The sequence below is a fragment of the Myxine glutinosa genome, chromosome 3 (assembly GCF_964187855.1).
Source record: "Myxine glutinosa chromosome 3, kmMyxGlut1.1, whole genome shotgun sequence".
Classification (NCBI taxonomy): Eukaryota; Metazoa; Chordata; class Myxini; order Myxiniformes; family Myxinidae; genus Myxine; species Myxine glutinosa.
This window is the reverse complement of record NC_136263.1, coordinates 102,594,225-102,613,718: the sequence shown is the minus strand read 5'-3', so window position 1 is coordinate 102,613,718 and position 19,494 is coordinate 102,594,225. Positions and strand designations below refer to the sequence as shown.

Here is a 19,494-nt window from a genome sequence, read left to right as displayed (position 1 = left end):
CAGTACCCGCTGAACCTTCCTTGCCTCTAAAAGCCACCCATCTCCAAGCCATTCCTTCCGGCCTGCATTTCCCCGTGTAAGTGTGATCGTCCGTCTGTCTTTAACGTTGTCCTGGGGTTTATTAATTAAGCTTGTATAGGTAAGCTAATGATTTCACTGTGTTTCTGCTCCTTCCATTTTCTGTATATAACCTTGACTGCCCTCTTTGCTTTGGCTTGTGTAAATAATTAATAAATCCTGTTAGTCCTCCGTACTTCTTCTTCTTCATTCTCGTTCGGTCGCTTTAGTGGTTTCAATATTGAGTGTACGTGGCGCGATTTTGGCCAACGTCCAGGAATTGGGTTAGTCGGGGTAACTGTTAGGGGCTGCGGTGCCATCCGCTCGGGCAAACAACATCTTGTCCGCGGTCCGTAACAATATATATATATATATATATACACAAAGAATTAAGTTAAGCACCCCCCCGTTTTTTTACAACCTCGCACATTACAAGTTTGTTGTCGTCAAAACAGTGTAATATACCCATGATATTGCTATATTTTCTGGAGAAGTGATATTATGGTCACATAAAAACATAACAATCATGCCGTTTTCAATATTTTATTCTGAATAATTTAAGGTGAAATTTTTTGGGAATTTTAGGCATATTTTCACCTCAATTTAAGTATGGAGCTATAGGTCCATCACGGACAGTGTGGATGACGTTTATGTTTTCTAACGTACAGTCATTGTTCTGAGAAGACCTCTAGCGATCTTTGCGTCAATAACGTGTGTAGGACCCACGTGATCGGATCACTGACTCAACCCTACGTCTCATAGACCCTGTAAGCCGTCGTATGCGTTGCTGTGGCAGGTTGGTCCATTCCCGATGTAATGCACGTTCCAATTCATCCAGAATAGCCATTCTGGATGAATTGGAACGTGCATTACATCGGCAATTGCGACCCAACATGCCCAGAACGCCTCGAGGGCTTCAGGTCTGACTGGACGCTGCCAGGGATGTTGTCAGCCCTGCCCATCCGATCACGTGGGTCCTACACACGTTATTGACGCAAAGATCGCTAGAGGTCTTCTCAGAACAATGACTGTACGTTAGAAAACATAAACGTCATCCACACTGTCCGTGATGGACCTATAGCTCCATACTTAAATTGAGGTGAAAATATGCCTAAAATTCCCAAAAAATTTCACCTTAAATTATTCAGAATAAAATATTGAAAACGGCATGATTGTTATGTTTTTATGTGACCATAATATCACTTCTCCAGAAAATATAGCAATATCATGGGTATATTACACTGTTTTGACGACAACAAACTTGTAATGTGCGAGGTTGTAAAAAAACGGGGGGGGGTGCTTAACTTAATTCTTTGTGTATATATAGATAGATAGATAGATAGATAGATGTATAGATAGATTATTACATATATATAGAAGAATGTTTTTGTTTGTTTGTTTATCTGCGCAAGCTAATCTCCTGAATCGTGAAAGATAGGAGGAAACCTCTAATACAAAAAATGTCGGGACAGGCCCCGGGAAGGTTTTAGGCTAGGTGGTGAGGCCGGGCCGGGCCCATTTCGCAATTAAAAGCTGAGCTGAATTATAGTAGTCAATCTTCTACGGCCACGAGTAAAAGCTGAATTATGGTAGTAAATTCATTAAAAAAGAACTAAAAATGTTGGGACGGCCCCGGGAAGGTTATAGGCGAGGTGGCGAGGCCGCTTCGGCCGAGCTGGGCCCATTTCACAATTAAAAGCTGAGCTGAATTATAGTAGTCAAACTTCTACGGCCATGAGTAAAAGCTGAATTACAGCAGTAAGTTCATTCAAAAAGAACCAAAAATGTCGGGACGGGCCCCGGGAAGGTTATAGGCTCGGTGGCGGGGCCGGTCGAGGCCGAATCGGCTGGGCTGGGCCCATTTCACAATTAAAATCTGAGCTGAATTATAGTAGTCAATCTTCTATGGCCGTGAGTAAAAGCTGAATTATAGTAGTAAATTCATTCAAAAAGAACCCAGGCAACGCCGGGTGCTTTTGGCTTGTTATATACAGGGTGAGTCAAAAGTAGCGCCCGATTTCTGTTTATATATACAGACTTGGCATTTAATATGGAATATTTTTTTTTCTTGACGGGTTTACTTTCTTAACTCAGTATATCAATCTGGTGAGTTTGTTTCACACTTTGGTGATTTATTTGTTGAAAGAAGTCACTGATTGTCTGTCGCAGCAAGAAGTCAACAACAGGATTATATCAGAGGTGGCGTGGCAAAATGTACGGACAGGTGCATTTGATGATTGGCTTCACAGTCGGGTATACAAGGGTTGTTGCGTTCTGTATTAGTGGAAAACCACTGCTGCACGTCTCCAAAAGTTATTGCCGCTTCCTCTGGAGATGGTCCGTCAACTCGACAATGCTGTTTGTCATGGAGTGGTGGCTTTACGAAATTACGGCATGAAACCGTGCTATTGCTCGGCAGTATGGCATCACTCAAGGTCAGGTGTCAAAGATCCTGAAAAGAAATGCTCAGAGGGGTGTCCCTACTCCAATACCGAGGCTGGGACGTCCCCGCAGAACCACAAGGAGGGATGATCGCCAGCTGCACCGGTTAGTCCGCAATGGCCGTACCAAGTCAGCTAATCGGCTTCGGGCTGAGTGGCAGCAACTGACAAATGTGCCTGTATCCAGAGGGCTAGTCACTGTAATTTTACTGTCCGTAATCCCATTCGTAATTTAACTTTTGTTTTTGTTAAAAAAAATTGGGCTATTGTGCAAAATAAAGAGATACTTCTGGAAAACGTACAGAAGTTTAACACAGTACTGTCCGTGAATTGAGTTCGATATCAGTTTACATCACTTTCAAGGATCAATTTATTTGTTTACGAAATGTCAAATGTGGTTTTTGTTTCTTTTAAAAGTCACATTAACAAAATCTAGAATAATTTCAACATAATTCCAATGAACTTTTGGTTCGAAGACATCTTGAAAAGTAAGTTCACCCCCACCAAAAAAATATTCCATATTAAATGCCGTCTGTATGTATGTATGTATGTATATATATATGTATATATATATATATATATATGTATGTATATATATATATATATATATATATATATATTGTTGCGAATATGGAATTTGGCCTCCATATCCGCTTGTAAATATTCCCCTATTTTCTCCAATACTCCCCAACTTTCCCCAATCCCCCATTCCCTAGTCCCATTGCATGTAAATAACAATCAGTAGAGCCGACCTTCCCCTTATTCCCCCATTAAATGTCGTGCCCAGGTCCACCGCACCACACGTAGACAACTTTCGGACATCTTCCTAGTTATTCTTAGTCTATGTCAGTTAAGGCCTCGTCTCCATTAATTATGACTCTTCGTTGCACCAGAATGTGATTATATGGCATCAGTAGTGAGTTTAGGACCTTTCCCATACCTCCTCCCATCTTCTTCCCCGTCTACAACAACAGAGGGGCACGGCGCTGCGCGGGGGGGGAGTGTGCGTCCTCCCACCGGCTCGGTTCGCCGCCATCGACAATGCGCTCCAGACGATGCGCTCCAGACCATGCGCTCCACGGGGTTACCACGAAGGGGCTCCTTGTCAGCTCCTCGTCAAGGGCGGAGCCTGGTAAACCCCCCGCACGCACCCAATGAGAAGCAACGTGCCGATTCCACGAGGCGGAGCTAACGAGCCGAGGGCGTGTCACTCCCCGCCGGATATACGCGGCCACGTAGCGGACGTGACGTCAGATGCGCCCCCAGCTGGAGAAAGAACGTTGCCTACGACCGCTGAGAGGAAGAGAACCCGCCTGAGAAAGAACGTCACCTCTGAGCGCTGCGACGAGACCTCCCCGCACCTCTGGACCGAACCGTGTACCCTGCTTTGAGCCAAGAGTGCACCTTGAGCCATCGATACCCGCTTTCCTGCCATCAACCCCCGTGTGAGTCAGCCGTTGTCCCGTTTGTCTGTCGTCTGTCCGGGGTTAATATAAGATCGTGTCTAAGTGCCTGTCTTTCTATGATGTACCTCTCGTCCCTGTAATCTAACCTTTCCGTACGAATATAATCTCCTCCGGAGGTCTTGAGAATTGAAACATTGGTGTCGTATGTCATTATAACCCAGCCGGGTGTCTTCTTTTTCCTTATTGATCCAGCGTAGCGCGGCTCCGTCAACGTCGAGTATAATCGGGTAATTTGTGCGGACACGACGGCCATTCCGCTCGGCCCACCTTAACATCAAAGTCGTGTCTGTAACAATTGGTTGTCAGGAGTTGGATTCGAACCTGGGACTAAATTTATTTAGCCCAAATTTTGGACACCAATTGTGTTAGTACGGTAACAATTGGTGTCGAGGAGTGAGATTCGGACCCGGGACTAAATTAGTTAGGCCCAAATTTTGGGAGGGAAAATCGAGCCGGAGCGCGTACGGCGCTCGACCAAATCGATCCGGAGCGCGGTCCCGCGGTTACTGCGCTCGACGAAATTATAACAGCAAAATTTGGATTGGTGTTACGAAACTCGAATTTTGAAAGTCGCGCTATGGCGGATCAAGACGGCTGGGGTCCGGTAGGGGAGAGTGAAGCAGGGTCGGTCCAGGACCAAATTGAGGGACATGAGGGACAGGAGGAGAGCGAAGCAGCGAGGGTAGCAGACGCACAAAATAGCGTCGTTGTGCCCGACATTGCGGGAGCGCAAAATGGCGCCTCGCTGGTCACCGCGCCCGCGACCGTGGCAGCGCCCCTGGTGGATTTGAACCTTTTTTTTATACAAATGAAGGCCCTTATGGACAAGAATAATGAAGAAATGAAAAACAGTATGGGGGCAATGAGGGACGAAATGGGGGTAATGAGGGACGAAGCGAGGGGTACCGGTGAGGGGTTAGACAATAATTTTAAGGGATTAGACAAGAAATTTGGGAAGTTAGACAATAATTTTGAGGAGTTAGACAAGAAATTTGGGAAGTTAGACAATAATTTTGAGGGGTTAGACAACGGGATAAAAGAAGTGAAAAATGGGTTAATGGGGGTAGAAAATAGAATGGCTGCCCAGGAGAATCAGATAGAGGGAGTGAAAAATGGGTTAGAGGGGTTAGAAAACAGTATGGAAGGCAAATTGAGGGACATGAGGGACCAAGCGGAAAGGGAAGTTAAACAAATGGAGCAGCAGATAGAGGGGGTCAGAATGGGGGTAGAAACCAAACTGGATGCTCACAGGGAGGAAATGGAGCAGATGAGGGTGGCATCTGGGCAGGAGATGCAAGTGATGGGAGAGGAGATCAGAAGAGGAGTGAGTGAGGAGGTCGGAGGAGTTCGCGAGGAGGTGAGGCACTGTGAGGAGCACATGGAAAAGGAGGTGAGAAAGGGGACTGTAAAGTTACAAGGGGGCATAGAGGACCTGACGCAGGAGGTGGAGCAGCTGACGGTGGGACAGACGGAGTTAGTGGAGCAGGTTCAAAGGAACACTGCGGTATTAGGAGGTTTAAAGGCGACACAGAAAGAACTAAAAGATGACTTGGTAGCGACGAAGAGGGAATGTCAGATGGTACGTGAGGGACTGACAACGAGGTTGGACGAGGTGATAGAGGTAATGGAGACGAAGGACCGGCAGGTGAGGACGCACATGGAAACGGTCAAGGTAGCCTTGGAGGACGAGCTTGAGGAGACGTACCGGGGAATAAAAGAGGTGAGGCACAAATTAGAAGAAGTGGAAGAAGGGGTGAGCGAAATTAAGAAGCAACGGAGAGGGGATAACAAAGAGATAAAAGAGGAGATAAAAGAATTGGTCCAAAGTCTGTGTTTGGATCGTGATGTGCTCGTTAACCGGATGAGGGATTCGCAGGTGATGGAGGAGAAGCGAAGAGGAAGAGGACCCGGTGTAAGTGGTGACCAATATGGTCGTGCGTATGATGCGCCAGGTGATTTAAGAGGCTTGGGGGTCGAGATAGACCCAGGTGTTCGTAAGAGGCCGTTGGTGAAGTGTGCGACAGGTCTGGTGTGCGAAAATGGAGGTGTGCAAGAAAGTCCGACTCTGGGGTGTGTGAGGAAAAAGTGCGTGCCAAGGAGTGAGTGTGCTGGCGAGAGTGAGTCGGTCGTAGCGTGTGTGCGAGGGAGCACGTGGAAGCGCGGTGTGGTGAGTGTTGCAGAGGGTGTGACGGGAGAGTGTGCGCAGGAGTGTGCGCGAGAAAGGTGTGTGACGGACAGGTGCATGAGGAAAGAGTGCGCTGTCAGAAGTAAGGAAGAGTGTCCACCTGTGGTGAGTGTTACAGAGGGTGTAACGGGAGAGTGTGCGCGAGAAAGGTGTGTGACGGACAGGTGCATGAGGAAAGAGTGCGCTGTCAGAAGTAAGGAAGAGTGTCCACCTGTGGTGAGTGTTACAGAGGGTGTAACGGGAGAGTGTGCGCGAGAAAGGGGTGTGACCGACAGGTGCATGAGGAAAGAGTGCGCTGTCAGAAGTAAGGAAGAGTGTCCACCTGTGGTGAGTGTTACAGAGGGTGTAACGGGAGAGTGTGCGCGAGAAAGGTGTGTGACGGACAGGTGCATGAGGAAAGAGTGCGCTGTCAAGAGTAAGGGTGAGTGCGCTGTCAGGAATGGAGGTGAAAGTAGTGAGAGTGACATGGAGCGTGAGTTAGTTGTGACAGGTGAGCGAGGATGTACACCTGGGATGGAAGGATGCACACCTGGAATGGTAGAGCGTGAGTGGGAATGCACGCTGGAATTGGTGGTGAGGCACATGGTTGGGTGTGCGAATGAGGGCACACCTGTGATTGTCACAGAGGAGGTGACCGAGGAGGGGGTGCGAAGCGGTGTATTGGTGAGGTGTGCGACCAACGAATGTGTGCCAAAGTGTTCGGTGGTCAGGTGTGTGACCAAGGCTGTGAGTGGAATGGGTGTACCTGGGTGTGTAAGGAAGGGTACGAGGAGCATGGGCACAGCTGGATGTGTGAGCAAGGAACGGGCTGCGGGGTGTAAGCGTCCAGGTGAAGCATCGACGTTACACGGGTTAGAGGTTAGAGCGACTTTTAGCCGAAGCAGGCCCTCGGTGCGTGCCGGGCCTCGCTTTGAACGGCCGCGTCCAGGCTCCACTAGGCGGAGCTGGCAGCCCGATAGGAAGGGTCGTTATGGCGACCACGTTTTGTTGAGACGTGCCGGCAGGTCGAGATCGGGACATTGGATGGCTCCACGCCGAGGTGGTGCGTGGGATCTCGGCCCGGGTAAGCCCCCGTCCCTGCCCCGAATGCCGGACGCATCCAGCCGCTGGCACAAAACAACCAGCATCCATTGCTTGGCTTTACGAAGCCGGGCTTTGGACAGGGATTGGCGCACCGAGAGGTATTAGTGAGTCGACTGGGTGATGAGGTTAGTGTATTGGACCCAAAATTAGAGAAAAACAAAATTTGATGATTGGCAAGGGATTGGCAGTAGTGATTGGCAGATGATGGGTAGTGATTGGCAAATTTTTAATTTGTTGCAATTTGATGTGCAAAATTGGTAGTGAGAGACCCCCGATGGGGTGGGATGGCATCCCTGCCACCTTTCCCATATGGGGGCAAAGGAGCAATAGCTTAAGGGGTGTATGGCAGTGAAAACTAGCCCGGGTGGGTTAGGATATGGTGTGTAGGGATCGAGCGAGGATTGACATTAGGTGACGTTAAGTTTAGTTAGTGACTGATACCTGTAGTAGGGACGCAGGTAGTTTAGTGTGGATGATAATGACGTGGGAGCGCAATAGTTTAAAGGGACGACTGGGAAGCGCAAGTTTCAGAAGGGAGTAGTTAGCTGAGATGATGCCGTGTGTGTGAGGATTGTACAGGTGTGATTGCACAGGTGTGCAACTGGACAGGTGTGTGGAGCAGTGTGTGAGTAATGAGTGTTGTGGATCAGCGCGAATGCGCTTGGGGAGAGAAGGGTGCAGGTGGCACCAGGTGTGAGAGCACAGGTGTGCAAGTACAGGTGTGTGGAGAGAGTTGGAGTAAGTGGTACGGAGTGGTGTGCATGGTGCGAAGGTGTGGATGGGGGAAGAGTGGACCCCTTTCACGAATACCCAGGGCGGGTAGTGTAAGTGTTAGGTAGAGGGTATAGGTAAATTGTGGTTGGATATTGGCATTTGTGGTGCGGTTGCAGAATGGTGTTGTGGATGGGTGCATTAGTGTTGTGGAAATGGCTGGGCGTGTAGCCTGTTAGTGTGTGTAGTTGGTTGGGCACTCCACCACTGTGAGGATGTCGGCCAGGTGAGGCCGCAGGTGGGCTCTGGGAGCCAGTAGTTGTGAGTGGGTGCCTGAGGATCCCGGGTGTGGATCGGGCAGCCCCGTGCCAGAGAGGGCACCGAGTGGGGAGAGTGCCAGAGGGCCTTCCCCAGGTAGTTAGGTTAGGGTAAGGAGCAGGTAAGCTCGGAGGCAACTGCAGTGGTGGAGGTGTGCAGGTGGGTAGACCCACTGGGAGAGGTCCACGTCGCAGCCCAGAAATTGTACGAGGGCACCGGGAGATGAATCGGGGGAGTGAGACCCCAAATTGAAGAGCACCACAGTTTGGCCAATGGGAATTGGTTTTTAGAACCCATAGTGTAAGAGGGCCAATGGTTTGGCCGGAGAAAGACCCCGGGTAGTGTAAAGTTGTTAAAGTCACTTAGGAAATAGTTAGGATTGATGAACCTGTCGCACCATACGCAGCCACTTACCTGTGGTGATGATGATGACTCCACACCTGTGTTTTCTTTGTTTTGTTGCAGAAAATGAAATTGCTGTGTGGATTGTGAGACGCATCACGACGTGGATGAGACATTGGGGTGATTCCATCTCTCCCTCCCTAGGAGGGACTGATGATGAATTGGTAATGGCAAATTTTGATGTGCAGTTGGAGATGGCAAATTTTGATGAGAGTTGAAAATGGCAAATTTGATTGGTTAGGAGGGAGAGAAGACGAATTTGGTTTATGGGAGGAACGGGGAAGACAGTAGGGATGTTTGTTGATTTGTAAAGTAGATGTTTATGGGTAGTGTTGTGTTTTGTGGATGCAGTAAGGGGTAAGGGAGGGGCCATGTAGGTTACCTGGTGGGGGGGGGCGTACGATAGGAACGTACCTGTCTCACCTGGTTCCCATGTGCCCCCAGTGTGCATCACCTTACATTGCGTGCACTTTTGTGCCCTTACCACCTTACTCACTTGTCTGCTTCTTTTGTCTCCCGCCTCCGAGGATCTGGCTTTGGGGTAGAGAGAGAGGAGAGAGAGGTGCTGGCTGCGCAGTTGTGGGCCTGCACTTTCGCTGTTTGCTGCCGGGATCGATACACCATATGGACCGCAATGTTTGTGGCCACCCACAATGGACCGCAGTTCGTTTGCGGCCAAGCACCACCCGGGGATGGACCTATGGGTCAACGTGGCACCTATGCCATACAGGTGAACCACTTTTAGTTAACACCAAGTGCACCACAAGAAGAGCATGAGACACCTGCAGGGTTAGGGGTTGTCGAATTTATTTTTATTCCAATGAACAATGGTGACTGCACCGATTGGTGGTGGGGTGGTGCTTTTGATGCTGGGAAAGGGTGCTCTGCACGTTATTAAAGGCCGTCGGCCACAGAGCACTCGTGGGTTGGTGTATCGATGCTGGCAAGCGCGCTCTCTCTATGCATAACATCTGCATGTGTTCCTCCAAAAACAGGTCCTGGATCGTAGTGTAGATATCAGCGTAATCTTGTAAATAATGCTCCCTACCGGCTGTATGTGTAGTTTGAGAATTCTTTCCGGATTCGGTTATCCTGTGGGTGTGTTTCTGTGAGGAGAAGGGTGCAACGTCGCAGGGGGACATATTTACTCATTTGTGAATATCTGTAAAACTGTCGCACTCAGGGTAGAGTTAATAGTAGAGGGAACTACATTGTGTGCCACACTAAAGTAGGTAAAAATTTATCGGGTCGGGACGCCCCGAGGGTAGAGAAGGGTGCAATGTTGCGAATATGGAATTTGGCCTCCATATCCGCTTGTAAATATTCCCCTATTTTCTCCAATACTCCCCAACTTTCCCCAATCCCCCATTCCCTAGTCCCATTGCATGTAAATAACAATCAGTAGAGCCGACCTTCACCTTATTCCCCCATTAAATGTCGTGCCCAGGTCCACCGCACCACACGAAGACAACTTTCGGACATCTTCCTAGTTATTCTTAGTCTATGTCAGTTAAGGCCTCGTCTCCATTAATTATGACTCTTCGTTGCACCAGAATGTGATTATATGGCATCAGTAGTGAGTTTAGGACCTTTCCCATACCTCCTCCCATCTTCTTCCCCGTCTACAACAACAGAGGGGCACGGCGCTGCGCGGGGGGGAGTGTGCGTCCTCCCACCGGCTCGGTTCGCCGCCATCGACAATGCGCTCCAGACGATGCGCTCCAGACCATGCGCTCCACGGGGTTACCACGAAGGGGCTCCTTGTCAGCTCCTCGTCAAGGGCGGAGCCTGGTAAACCCCCCGCACGCACCCAATGAGAAGCAACGTGCCGATTCCACGAGGCGGAGCTAACGAGCCGAGGGCGTGTCACTCCCCGCCGGATATACGCGGCCACGTAGCGGACGTGACGTCAGATGCGCCCCCAGCTGGAGAAAGAACGTTGCCTACGACCGCTGAGAGGAAGAGAACCCGCCTGAGAAAGAACGTCACCTCTGAGCGCTGCGACGAGACCTCCCCGCACCTCTGGACCGAACCGTGTACCCTGCTTTGAGCCAAGAGTGCACCTTGAGCCATCGATACCCGCTTTCCTGCCATCAACCCCCGTGTGAGTCAGCCGTTGTCCCGTTTGTCTGTCGTCTGTCCGGGGTTAATATAAGATCGTGTCTAAGTGCCTGTCTTTCTATGATGTACCTCTCGTCCCTGTAATCTAACCTTTCCGTACGAATATAATCTCCTCCGGAGGTCTTGAGAATTGAAACATTGGTGTCGTATGTCATTATAACCCAGCCGGGTGTCTTCTTTTTCCTTATTGATCCAGCGTAGCGCGGCTCCGTCAACGTCGAGTATAATCGGGTAATTTGTGCGGACACAACGGCCATTCCGCTCGGCCCACCTTAACATCAAAGTCGTGTCTGTAACAATATATATATATATATATATATATATATAATATATATATATATATATATATATATATTGTTGCGGATATGAGGATTGCATTTTTTTGATTGTGTGTATTGTAGTGGTAAATTGTTGTGTAACATTGGTTGGATATGGCCCCTCCTGCCTCCGGAGTGGTGTAAAGGTAAAAAGGGCGTCCCGGTAGTTATTCCATGAAACACCACATTGAAGGACACGATAAAACCCTTGTTCAGTAGCTTATATCTTATTATGTGTTTTAGAGTAAGGCCTTGTCTTCCATTAGAATGACACTCCATTGCACCGAATCAATTAAGAATAGCTCCCCTTCAATCATTCCATTTCCCAGCCAAACTCTCCATCTGTGGGTAAAGCAGTTCACAAGCGTGGGATGCACGCCCTCTCATTTCGCTGCGATAGTGAATATGTGCTCCGTGCTCTGTTTGAACAGGAGGGGCGGGGTCGCCAGGGAGAGGCCAAGCCCAGGGCGCGCCACGAAGGGCGGGGCTGTTCAGCCCCATGCCCAAATAAGGAAACAAGCCCGTGGCTCGCCACGAGGGGCGTGCCGTCGGCGCCATGCCCAAATAAGGAGACAAGCCCATGGGATTACCATACAAGGTCACGAAACAGAGCACGGGGGGGAGGGCGGTACCAAAACCGAGGGGGGCGTGTCACACCCGCGCTGAAGGTATGACAAGGGTGTGACGATCGCTGGGACAAGCTACACGAGAGATACGGCAGAGGAGTCCAGCCCTGTTTCAACCAGCGAGTGACCCTGCCGGCGTGCGCTGTAAAGCCGAATACAAGGAGCTGCCGGCGTGCGCTGTAAAGCCGAATACAAGGAGCTGCCGGCTCCTCGCTTCCCGCCCGGAGTGGACCTGCTCGCTGTGCCCTGTGATTCCACCTGCTCATCCCTCCAAACGATTCCTGCCCTTACATCCATTTGCGTACGTGAGTTTGTTCTGTTCGTGCTGTCCTGGGTAGTAAACTAAGTCAGTATAAGCTAGTAATTTGCACTGTGTTACCTGCTTTTTCATGTCCGCTGTAAATACCCGTGACTGCTCTTTTTGCTTATGTGTGTGTAAATAATAATAAACCCCGTTACTCTTCTGTACGTCTTCTTCTTCCTCTTTGCATTCGTCGTCTTAGTCTTTTCCCGATTGAATAGCGGTGGCGCGATACGGCCAACGTCTGGGTGAATCGGGTGAGTCGGGGAACAACTGTTCGGCCGCGGTGCCTTCGCTCGGCAAACAACATCCATATCTGCGGACCGTAACTATATATATATATATATATATATATATATATATATATACTAGCAGAAGTACCCGGCATTGCCGGGCGGGGGAGGGGAACGGGGGGGAGGGGAGGGGGAGGGATGGGAGAGGAGAGGGGGAGGGGGGAAGGGGGAGGGGGAAAAGGGAGGGGAGAGGGGGAAAAGGGAGGGGAGAAGGGGAGGGGGAGGGGAGGACGGAGGGGGGAAGGGGAGGGCCAGTCAACAATGACGTTGCAGTTCTCATGGTCGGAGAGCAGCACAACAATCGCGACATCGTCCTGAATCTTTGCAACAGCACGAAGCGGATTTTGGAGACTCACCGATCCTGTGACGCCCTCCAGTACCGGCGTTGCCGGGTGGGTGAAGGGAGACCCGTACATTCCCAACTCGTACATTCGCCCTCTCGACTCAAGCTCACTCGGACAAAAGCCTCGCACAAATTACACCGTGAAGGCCCAATGGCCATGTCTATGCCACAAATCAAGTACGTGAGCGAGTCGGGCGCACTGAATTGAAAATATATAGAATGCTCATACTCCGTGAAAAGTGAAGCCAACTGGCGGCGGGGATGGAACATCACGTGATCGCTTTGAGCGAATCAGCGCGCTGCTCTGCCACCGGTCAGAATCCGTGTATAATATTCCTCGCTGAAAAAAAATCTATGTGAAACATGCTACTATCTATGCTAAATCATGCTAAATGCTAATCATGCTAAAATCTATGCTACTTGCTGTGAGTTTATGGCGGCAAGGAAGATCACGTGATCTCGTGACGAACATCATTCGTCATCACGTCATCACGTGATCGTGATCGTCATCAATGAGCGAATGAGCGCGCTGGAAATTTTCCTTCCTTACTCATGGCGTAAATAAATATACTGCCGTAAATATGGTACATTATTAAAAAAATTAATGTACTACAATATTTTTGAAAAATTTCATTGGTTGCTAGGAGACGGCAGCATGTAAAAACCGTTTGAATATTTGAAATACAGTTTGATCCAGAGGTAAGTGGTATGGTCTTGCTGGTTGGTGGACACGATATGTGTAAGGGAAATTATTGTGGTGTCCTGTATCTGGTCGTGCTAGTTGGTGAACACAGTAAATTTAAGGGAAATGATTTTCTGTCATTCTTCTGAGTGGTTGCTTCTCCTTCCCCGTATTTTTGTTCATTTTATTGTTTCTTTCCACTCTCTTGAGTTGTGGGCCTTCCTTGAGTGGTATTACATTTATCATCATCATCATTGGAATGTCTGTTGTAAAGATACGGACATCAAGTCCGTATCTTGACGCAGAGAGCATCAAGCACCATCTTTTTATACCAGGCAACGGCAACGCACTAACGCAGACCTCGCTCGGCCCCGCCCACAGCGACCTCTCTCGGCCCCACCCATAGCTGCCTCGCTCGGCCCGCCCACAGCGACCTCGCTCGGTCCCGCCCACAGCGACCTCGCTCGGTCCTGCCCACAGCGACCTCGCCCGGCCCCGCCCACAGCGACCTCGCCCGGCCCCGCCCACAGCGACCTCGCTCGGTCCCGCCCACAGCGACCTTGCTCGGTCCCTCCCACAGCGGCATCACTCCGCCCTATACGGCACTATCTATATATTATTCGTACAATGCCGGGTACTTCTGCTCGCTGGAAAAAAAATCTATGTGAAACATGCTACTATCTATGCTAAATCATGCTAAATGCTAATCATGCAGAAGTACCCGGCAAAAACACAATCGCTTTTCGCTCTGAAATACGTGCGAACGCGTAACTGAGTTAATGGCGGCAAGGAAATCACTTAATCACGTGATCGCTCTGAGCGAATCAGCGCGCTGCTCTTCCACCGGTCAGATTCCGGTCATAATATTCCTCGCTGAAATGCGCTGAGGTAAAAATATGTTAAACAAATATTATGAAATAAATTTTTAGGTCGGCCATGTTCTTCCCAGGCTCAATGGCCATGTCTGTGCCAAATATCAAGAACGTGAGCCTCTCTGTTTAGGAGTCTATCGGTAACATTACACACACACACACACTCTGTGTTTTATATATACTAGGGCATGCTTGTACTATATCTATATCTAAAATTATATCCCCCCCCTCTATTTACATGAAATGGTTTGGTCCAAAGCGAACGGCTTGCGAGTGGTGACAATCCCCCCCCTCTATTTACATGCAATGGTTTGGTCCAAAGCGAACGGCTTCCGGAGTTTGGTAAAGAAATCGCCATCGCGTGCACAAACGCGCAGGAAAGCGAATGAATCGCAAATTCGTTTTTATTAGTTGTAAAACATAGTTTAACGCCAACATAGTTTGCAAACGTGAAATAAATGAATACGCTCTCAAATGTGCCATCCGAGGCAGAGTGTGCCCGCCACGTTCGGCACACGCGATCGTTCGCTGCTCTCTGATTGGTTGAATCGTTTTTTGGACATAGCTCGGTAAGTAATTGTCCGATTAATATGAAACCTTGAAAAGGCACATCCTCGGGTCCCCAGCAATATACCTGGCAAGTTAAAAGTATATCGGACCCGTGGTTGTCGAGAAACAGCGGTCACAGACAGACAAACGTACAAACGTACAGACAGAGATTACTGGAATTATAGATAGATATAGATTACACAAAAATGAGAGAATTGTACACACCTCGATGGATGGTTTGCCCTGCATTTATGATGTACTGTACTTTATTTTTCTTTCACACAGGGCCTTGACGTCATATTCCGAGTTAGCGTTGCACTGCTCCTGGCCAATCAGCCAGACCTTTTGCAACTTGATATGGAGAGAATGCTCCAGGTATTTTGTGAAGTACTTCATTATATTTTGCACATAAAATTTGAAAAAAAATAGCATTTTGTTCAGATGACCCACAAGTTTCTTTCTCACAAGATAGATTATTTGAAGCTATATTTTGGTTTCAAATGATTTTCACCTTGACTGTGCCTAATTGTCTGCCCTGTAGATTGCCTGTGCCTGCCTGACAGATTGCCTGTGCCTGTCTGACTGATTGCCTGCCTGACTGACTGCCTGCCTGACTGATTGCCTGCCTGACTGATTGCCTGCCTGACTGATTGCCTGTCTGACAGATTGCCTGTGCCTGTCTGACTGATTGCCTGTCTGACAGATTGCCTGTGCCTGTCTGACAGATTGCCTGTGCCTGCCTGACAGATTGCCTGTGCCTGCCTGACAGATTGCCTGTGCCTGCCTGACAGATTGCCTGTGCCTGCCTGACAGATTGCCTGTGCCTGTCTGACTGATTGCCTGCCTGACTGATTGCCTGCCTGACTGATTGCCTGTCTGACAGATTGCCTGTGCCTGCCTGACAGATTGCCTGCTTGCTTGATAGATTGCCTGCCTGCCTGACAGATTGCCTGCCTGCCTGACAGATTGCCTGCCTGCCTGACAGATTGCCTGCTTGCTTGACAGATTGCCTGCTTGCTTGACAGATTGCCTGCCTGACTGATTGCCTGCCTGACTGATTGCCTGTCTGACAGATTGCCTGTGCCTGTCTGCCTGATTGCCTGTCTGACAGATTACCTGTGCCTGTCTGACAGATTGCCTGTGCCTGTCTGACAGATTGCCTGTACCTGCCTGACAGATTGCCTGCCTGACTGATTCCCTGCCTGACTGATTGCCTGTCTGACAGATTGCTTGTGCCTGTCTGACTGATTGCCTGCCTGACAGATTGCCTGTGCCTGTCTGACTGATTGCCTGCCTGACAGATTGCCTGTGCCTGTCTGACTGATTGCCTGCCTGACAAATTGCCTGCTTGCTTGATAGATTGCCTGCCTGCCTGGCTGATTGCCTGCCTGCCTGACTGTTTGCCTGCCTGCCTGACTGATTGCCTGCCTGACAAATTGCCTCTTTGCTTGATAGATTGCCTGCCTGCCTGATAGATTGCCTGCCTGCCTGACAGATTGCCTGTGCCTGCCTGAATATAGAAGGCAAAACTAGTCCTTATCATGAAGGCTAATGTTCTGCATCAGCAGACTGGTAGAACAATGCATTGAATCACCATAACGTTGATCATAATGTGCTAACTGCTGCGGGAAACTGAGGAGCTGATGTTTTGGGTGTTAACCCTTCACCGCGGTGAACGTTGACAAAGGGTAGAAGTGAGTCACAGGTATGTGTGTCAGATGTTTCATTTTGAAACCTCACAAAAGGGAGGATCATGGATCAGGGGTTAAAAGTCAAGCGGACTGGGAGAAAAGGTAGAATAATTAGGAAACAAACAAGAAATGAAAAAGAAGGGGAAAAAAGACACAATAAATAAATACATAAACGAAAAAAACATCTAAAAGCAAGAAAGGATAAAGGAGAGAAAAGGGAAGAGAAAATAGAAGAAAAATACTGATGTCGAGGAATACGGGGATGCAATAAACGAGAGGAAAACTGAACAGAGCTATGGGAGGAAAATCCGTACCAGACAAATTTTGTCTGCTAGCTAATAGGGTGCATAAAACTGAGCATAATTTTTTATTTTGTATTTCAATTAGATCAGTTTTTTTTTTTTTGCATGAATAAAAATAATACAACGATTCATTGGCTGTAGAAAAAGGGAGGGTTTATATTTGGTGATGCGAGTTCTTTCGGGCTTACTTATTTGCATACCTGAAGGAGTGCATTATAACAAGACACACAGCTCAACATAACTGTACATGAAAGCAACACAGCAGCACTTGAAAAATAGTTCAAATGGAATAATTACACCACTTGACCAAAAGTATGAGGACACCCCTTCTAATTAGTGGATTTGGCTGGTTCAGCCACACCCATTGCTGACAGGTATATATAATCAAGCACACAACCATGCAATCTCCATAGACAAACATTGGCAGTAGAATGGGCCGTACTGAAGAGCTCAGTGACTTTCAACGTGGCACCGTCATCGGATGCCATCTTTCCAACAAGTCAGTTCGTCAAATTTCTGCCCTGCGAGAGCTGCCCCGGTCAACTGTGAGTGCTGTTATTGTGAAGTGGAAACGTCGAGGAGCAACAACAGCTCAGCCGTGAAGTGGTAGGCCACATAAGCTCACAGAACGGGACCGCCGAGTGCTGAAGCGTGAAGCGCGTAAAAATCGTCTGTCATCGGTTGCAACACTTACTACCGAGTTCCAAACTGCATCTGGAAGCAACGTCAGCACAACAACTGTTCATCGGGATTTTCATGAAATGGGTATCCACGGCTGAACAGCCACACACGAGCCTAAGATCACCATGTGCAATGCCAAGCGTCAGCTGGAGTGGTGTAAAGCTCGCCACCATTGGACTCAGCGTCGGCTGGAGTGGTGTAAAGCTCGCCACCATTGGACTCTGGAGAGTGGAAACGCGTTCTCTGGAGTGATGAATCACGCTTCACCATCTGGCAGTCGGACGGACAGATCTGTGTTTGGCGGATGCCAGGAGAACGCTACCTGCCCGAATGCATAGTGCCAACTGTAAAGTTTGATGGAGGAGGAATAATGGTCTGGGGCTGTTTTTCATGGTTCGGGCTCAGCCCCTTAGTTCCAGTGAAGGGAAATTCTAACGTTACAGCACACAATAACATTCTAGATGTTGTGTGCTTCCAACTTCGTGGCAACAGTTTGGGGAAGGCCCTTTCCTGTTTCAGCATGACAATGCCCCCATGCACAAAGCGAAGTCCATGCAGAAATGGTTTGTCGAGAGCGGTGTGGCAGAACTTGACTGGCCTGCACAGAGGCCTGACCTCAACCCCATCCAACACCTTTGGGAGGAATTGGAATGCCGACTGCGAGCCAGGCCTCATCGCCCAACATCAGTGCCCGACCTCACTAATGCTCTTGTGGCTGAATGGAAGCAAATCCCCACAGCAATGTTCCAACATATAGTGGAAATCCTTCCCAGAAGAGTGGAGGTGAAGGCTGTTATAGCAGCAAAGGGGGGACCAACTCCATATTAATGCCCATGATTTTGGAATGAGATGTTCGATGTTCTGGTGTCCACATACCTTTGGTCATGTAATGTATTTTGCATTTTACCACAAGTTTATGTGCACGAATGCATCCTTTTCTGCCCCCCTCTCGTTGCTCCCCACACCCATTGTTTGTCCAAGTCTCCCTCTCTCTTGTGCTTCAACTCTGCTGTTGGTGCCCTCCCTCTCTCTACTCTTCCTTTTGCCCTGTCACATCCTGATCCGTTCAGTGTACTAACTCTTCCACGAGACGAGACTCCACACAAAAAATTGTGACAAGCCTCATTCATGCAGGGCTTCATTCTTCCTTGATTGGGCTTCATTCTTCCATGCTCTTCCATGCAGGGCTTCATTCTCATTTTGCCTCCTGGTCTTCCAGACAGATGTTCACCACCATCTCAGATCATCCCTCCCCCCCCATCCAAAACCATGATCTTTTCTACCCGTGCATCCCCCCCCCCCCTCCATCCTCCCCCCCCCCCCCCAAGCCCATCTTTTCCCAAATTTCTAGTTTCTCCTTCTTGAGAGCTTGTTTCTGTATCCATCTTGTCAACCTCATGCATCCTCCCCTCCCCCTAATTCCTCCCTACACCTCATACCCATCTGTCTTCCTCTTATTTGGCCTAAACAGCACCATTGTCATCCTAATCCATTTGGTGTTCTAGTTCTTCCAAGAGCCTTGACTTTGTATACAAAAACCCATGATATTATGACTTGCAGCTACTGAGGCTTGTTATAGAGTTTTGTTGATAAGGTTTGAGCGCTTTTTTGCCAGAAGTATACGAATACCGTATTAGCCATCAAATCAATAGATCCAAGTGAATAATAATGCCGTGTACTTTCATATTGTCCCAGTGCTTTTATACGTTGTTTCCATGCACAACTCAACCCAGTATGAAAAGCAAGCTGCTCCTGAAACTGTATTTCCTTGTAACTAAGTTATACTGGTTTGACTGTCGAAACAAGCTCACCCGCATTTTATCCCGATGTTTTGCCAAATTTAGCAAACCAGCAGCGGGGCTTCAATTGCGAGGCCCAAATGAAAAGGCAAAATGTCAGAAATTGAAGGCTTTTTTATTTTAAACGATTTATATAAACATCCGTTAAATCATGTCACACGCAAATCATCAAAATCTAAACAGTATCTTTAGAACTTCAATAAAAGCCACATCACTGTTCATATCGGTAAATATTATTCCATCGTGTTTGGGAA

At 48.5% G+C, this 19,494-nt stretch overlaps 1 protein-coding gene across 10 annotated transcripts in view; it reads left to right on the top strand.

Annotated features, from left to right (window-relative positions):
* Positions 1-19,494, top strand: part of LOC137414235 (ecotropic viral integration site 5 protein homolog) — a 139,894-nt gene that overhangs the window by 89,715 nt on the left and 30,685 nt on the right. For all 10 annotated transcript variants that reach the window (XM_078774344.1, XM_078774347.1, XM_078774342.1 and 7 more), the window contains one exon: positions 15,053-15,142. In XM_078774344.1, the coding sequence (XP_078630470.1) occupies positions 15,053-15,142 (90 nt within the window). The remainder of the gene's footprint in view (positions 1-15,052; positions 15,143-19,494) is intronic.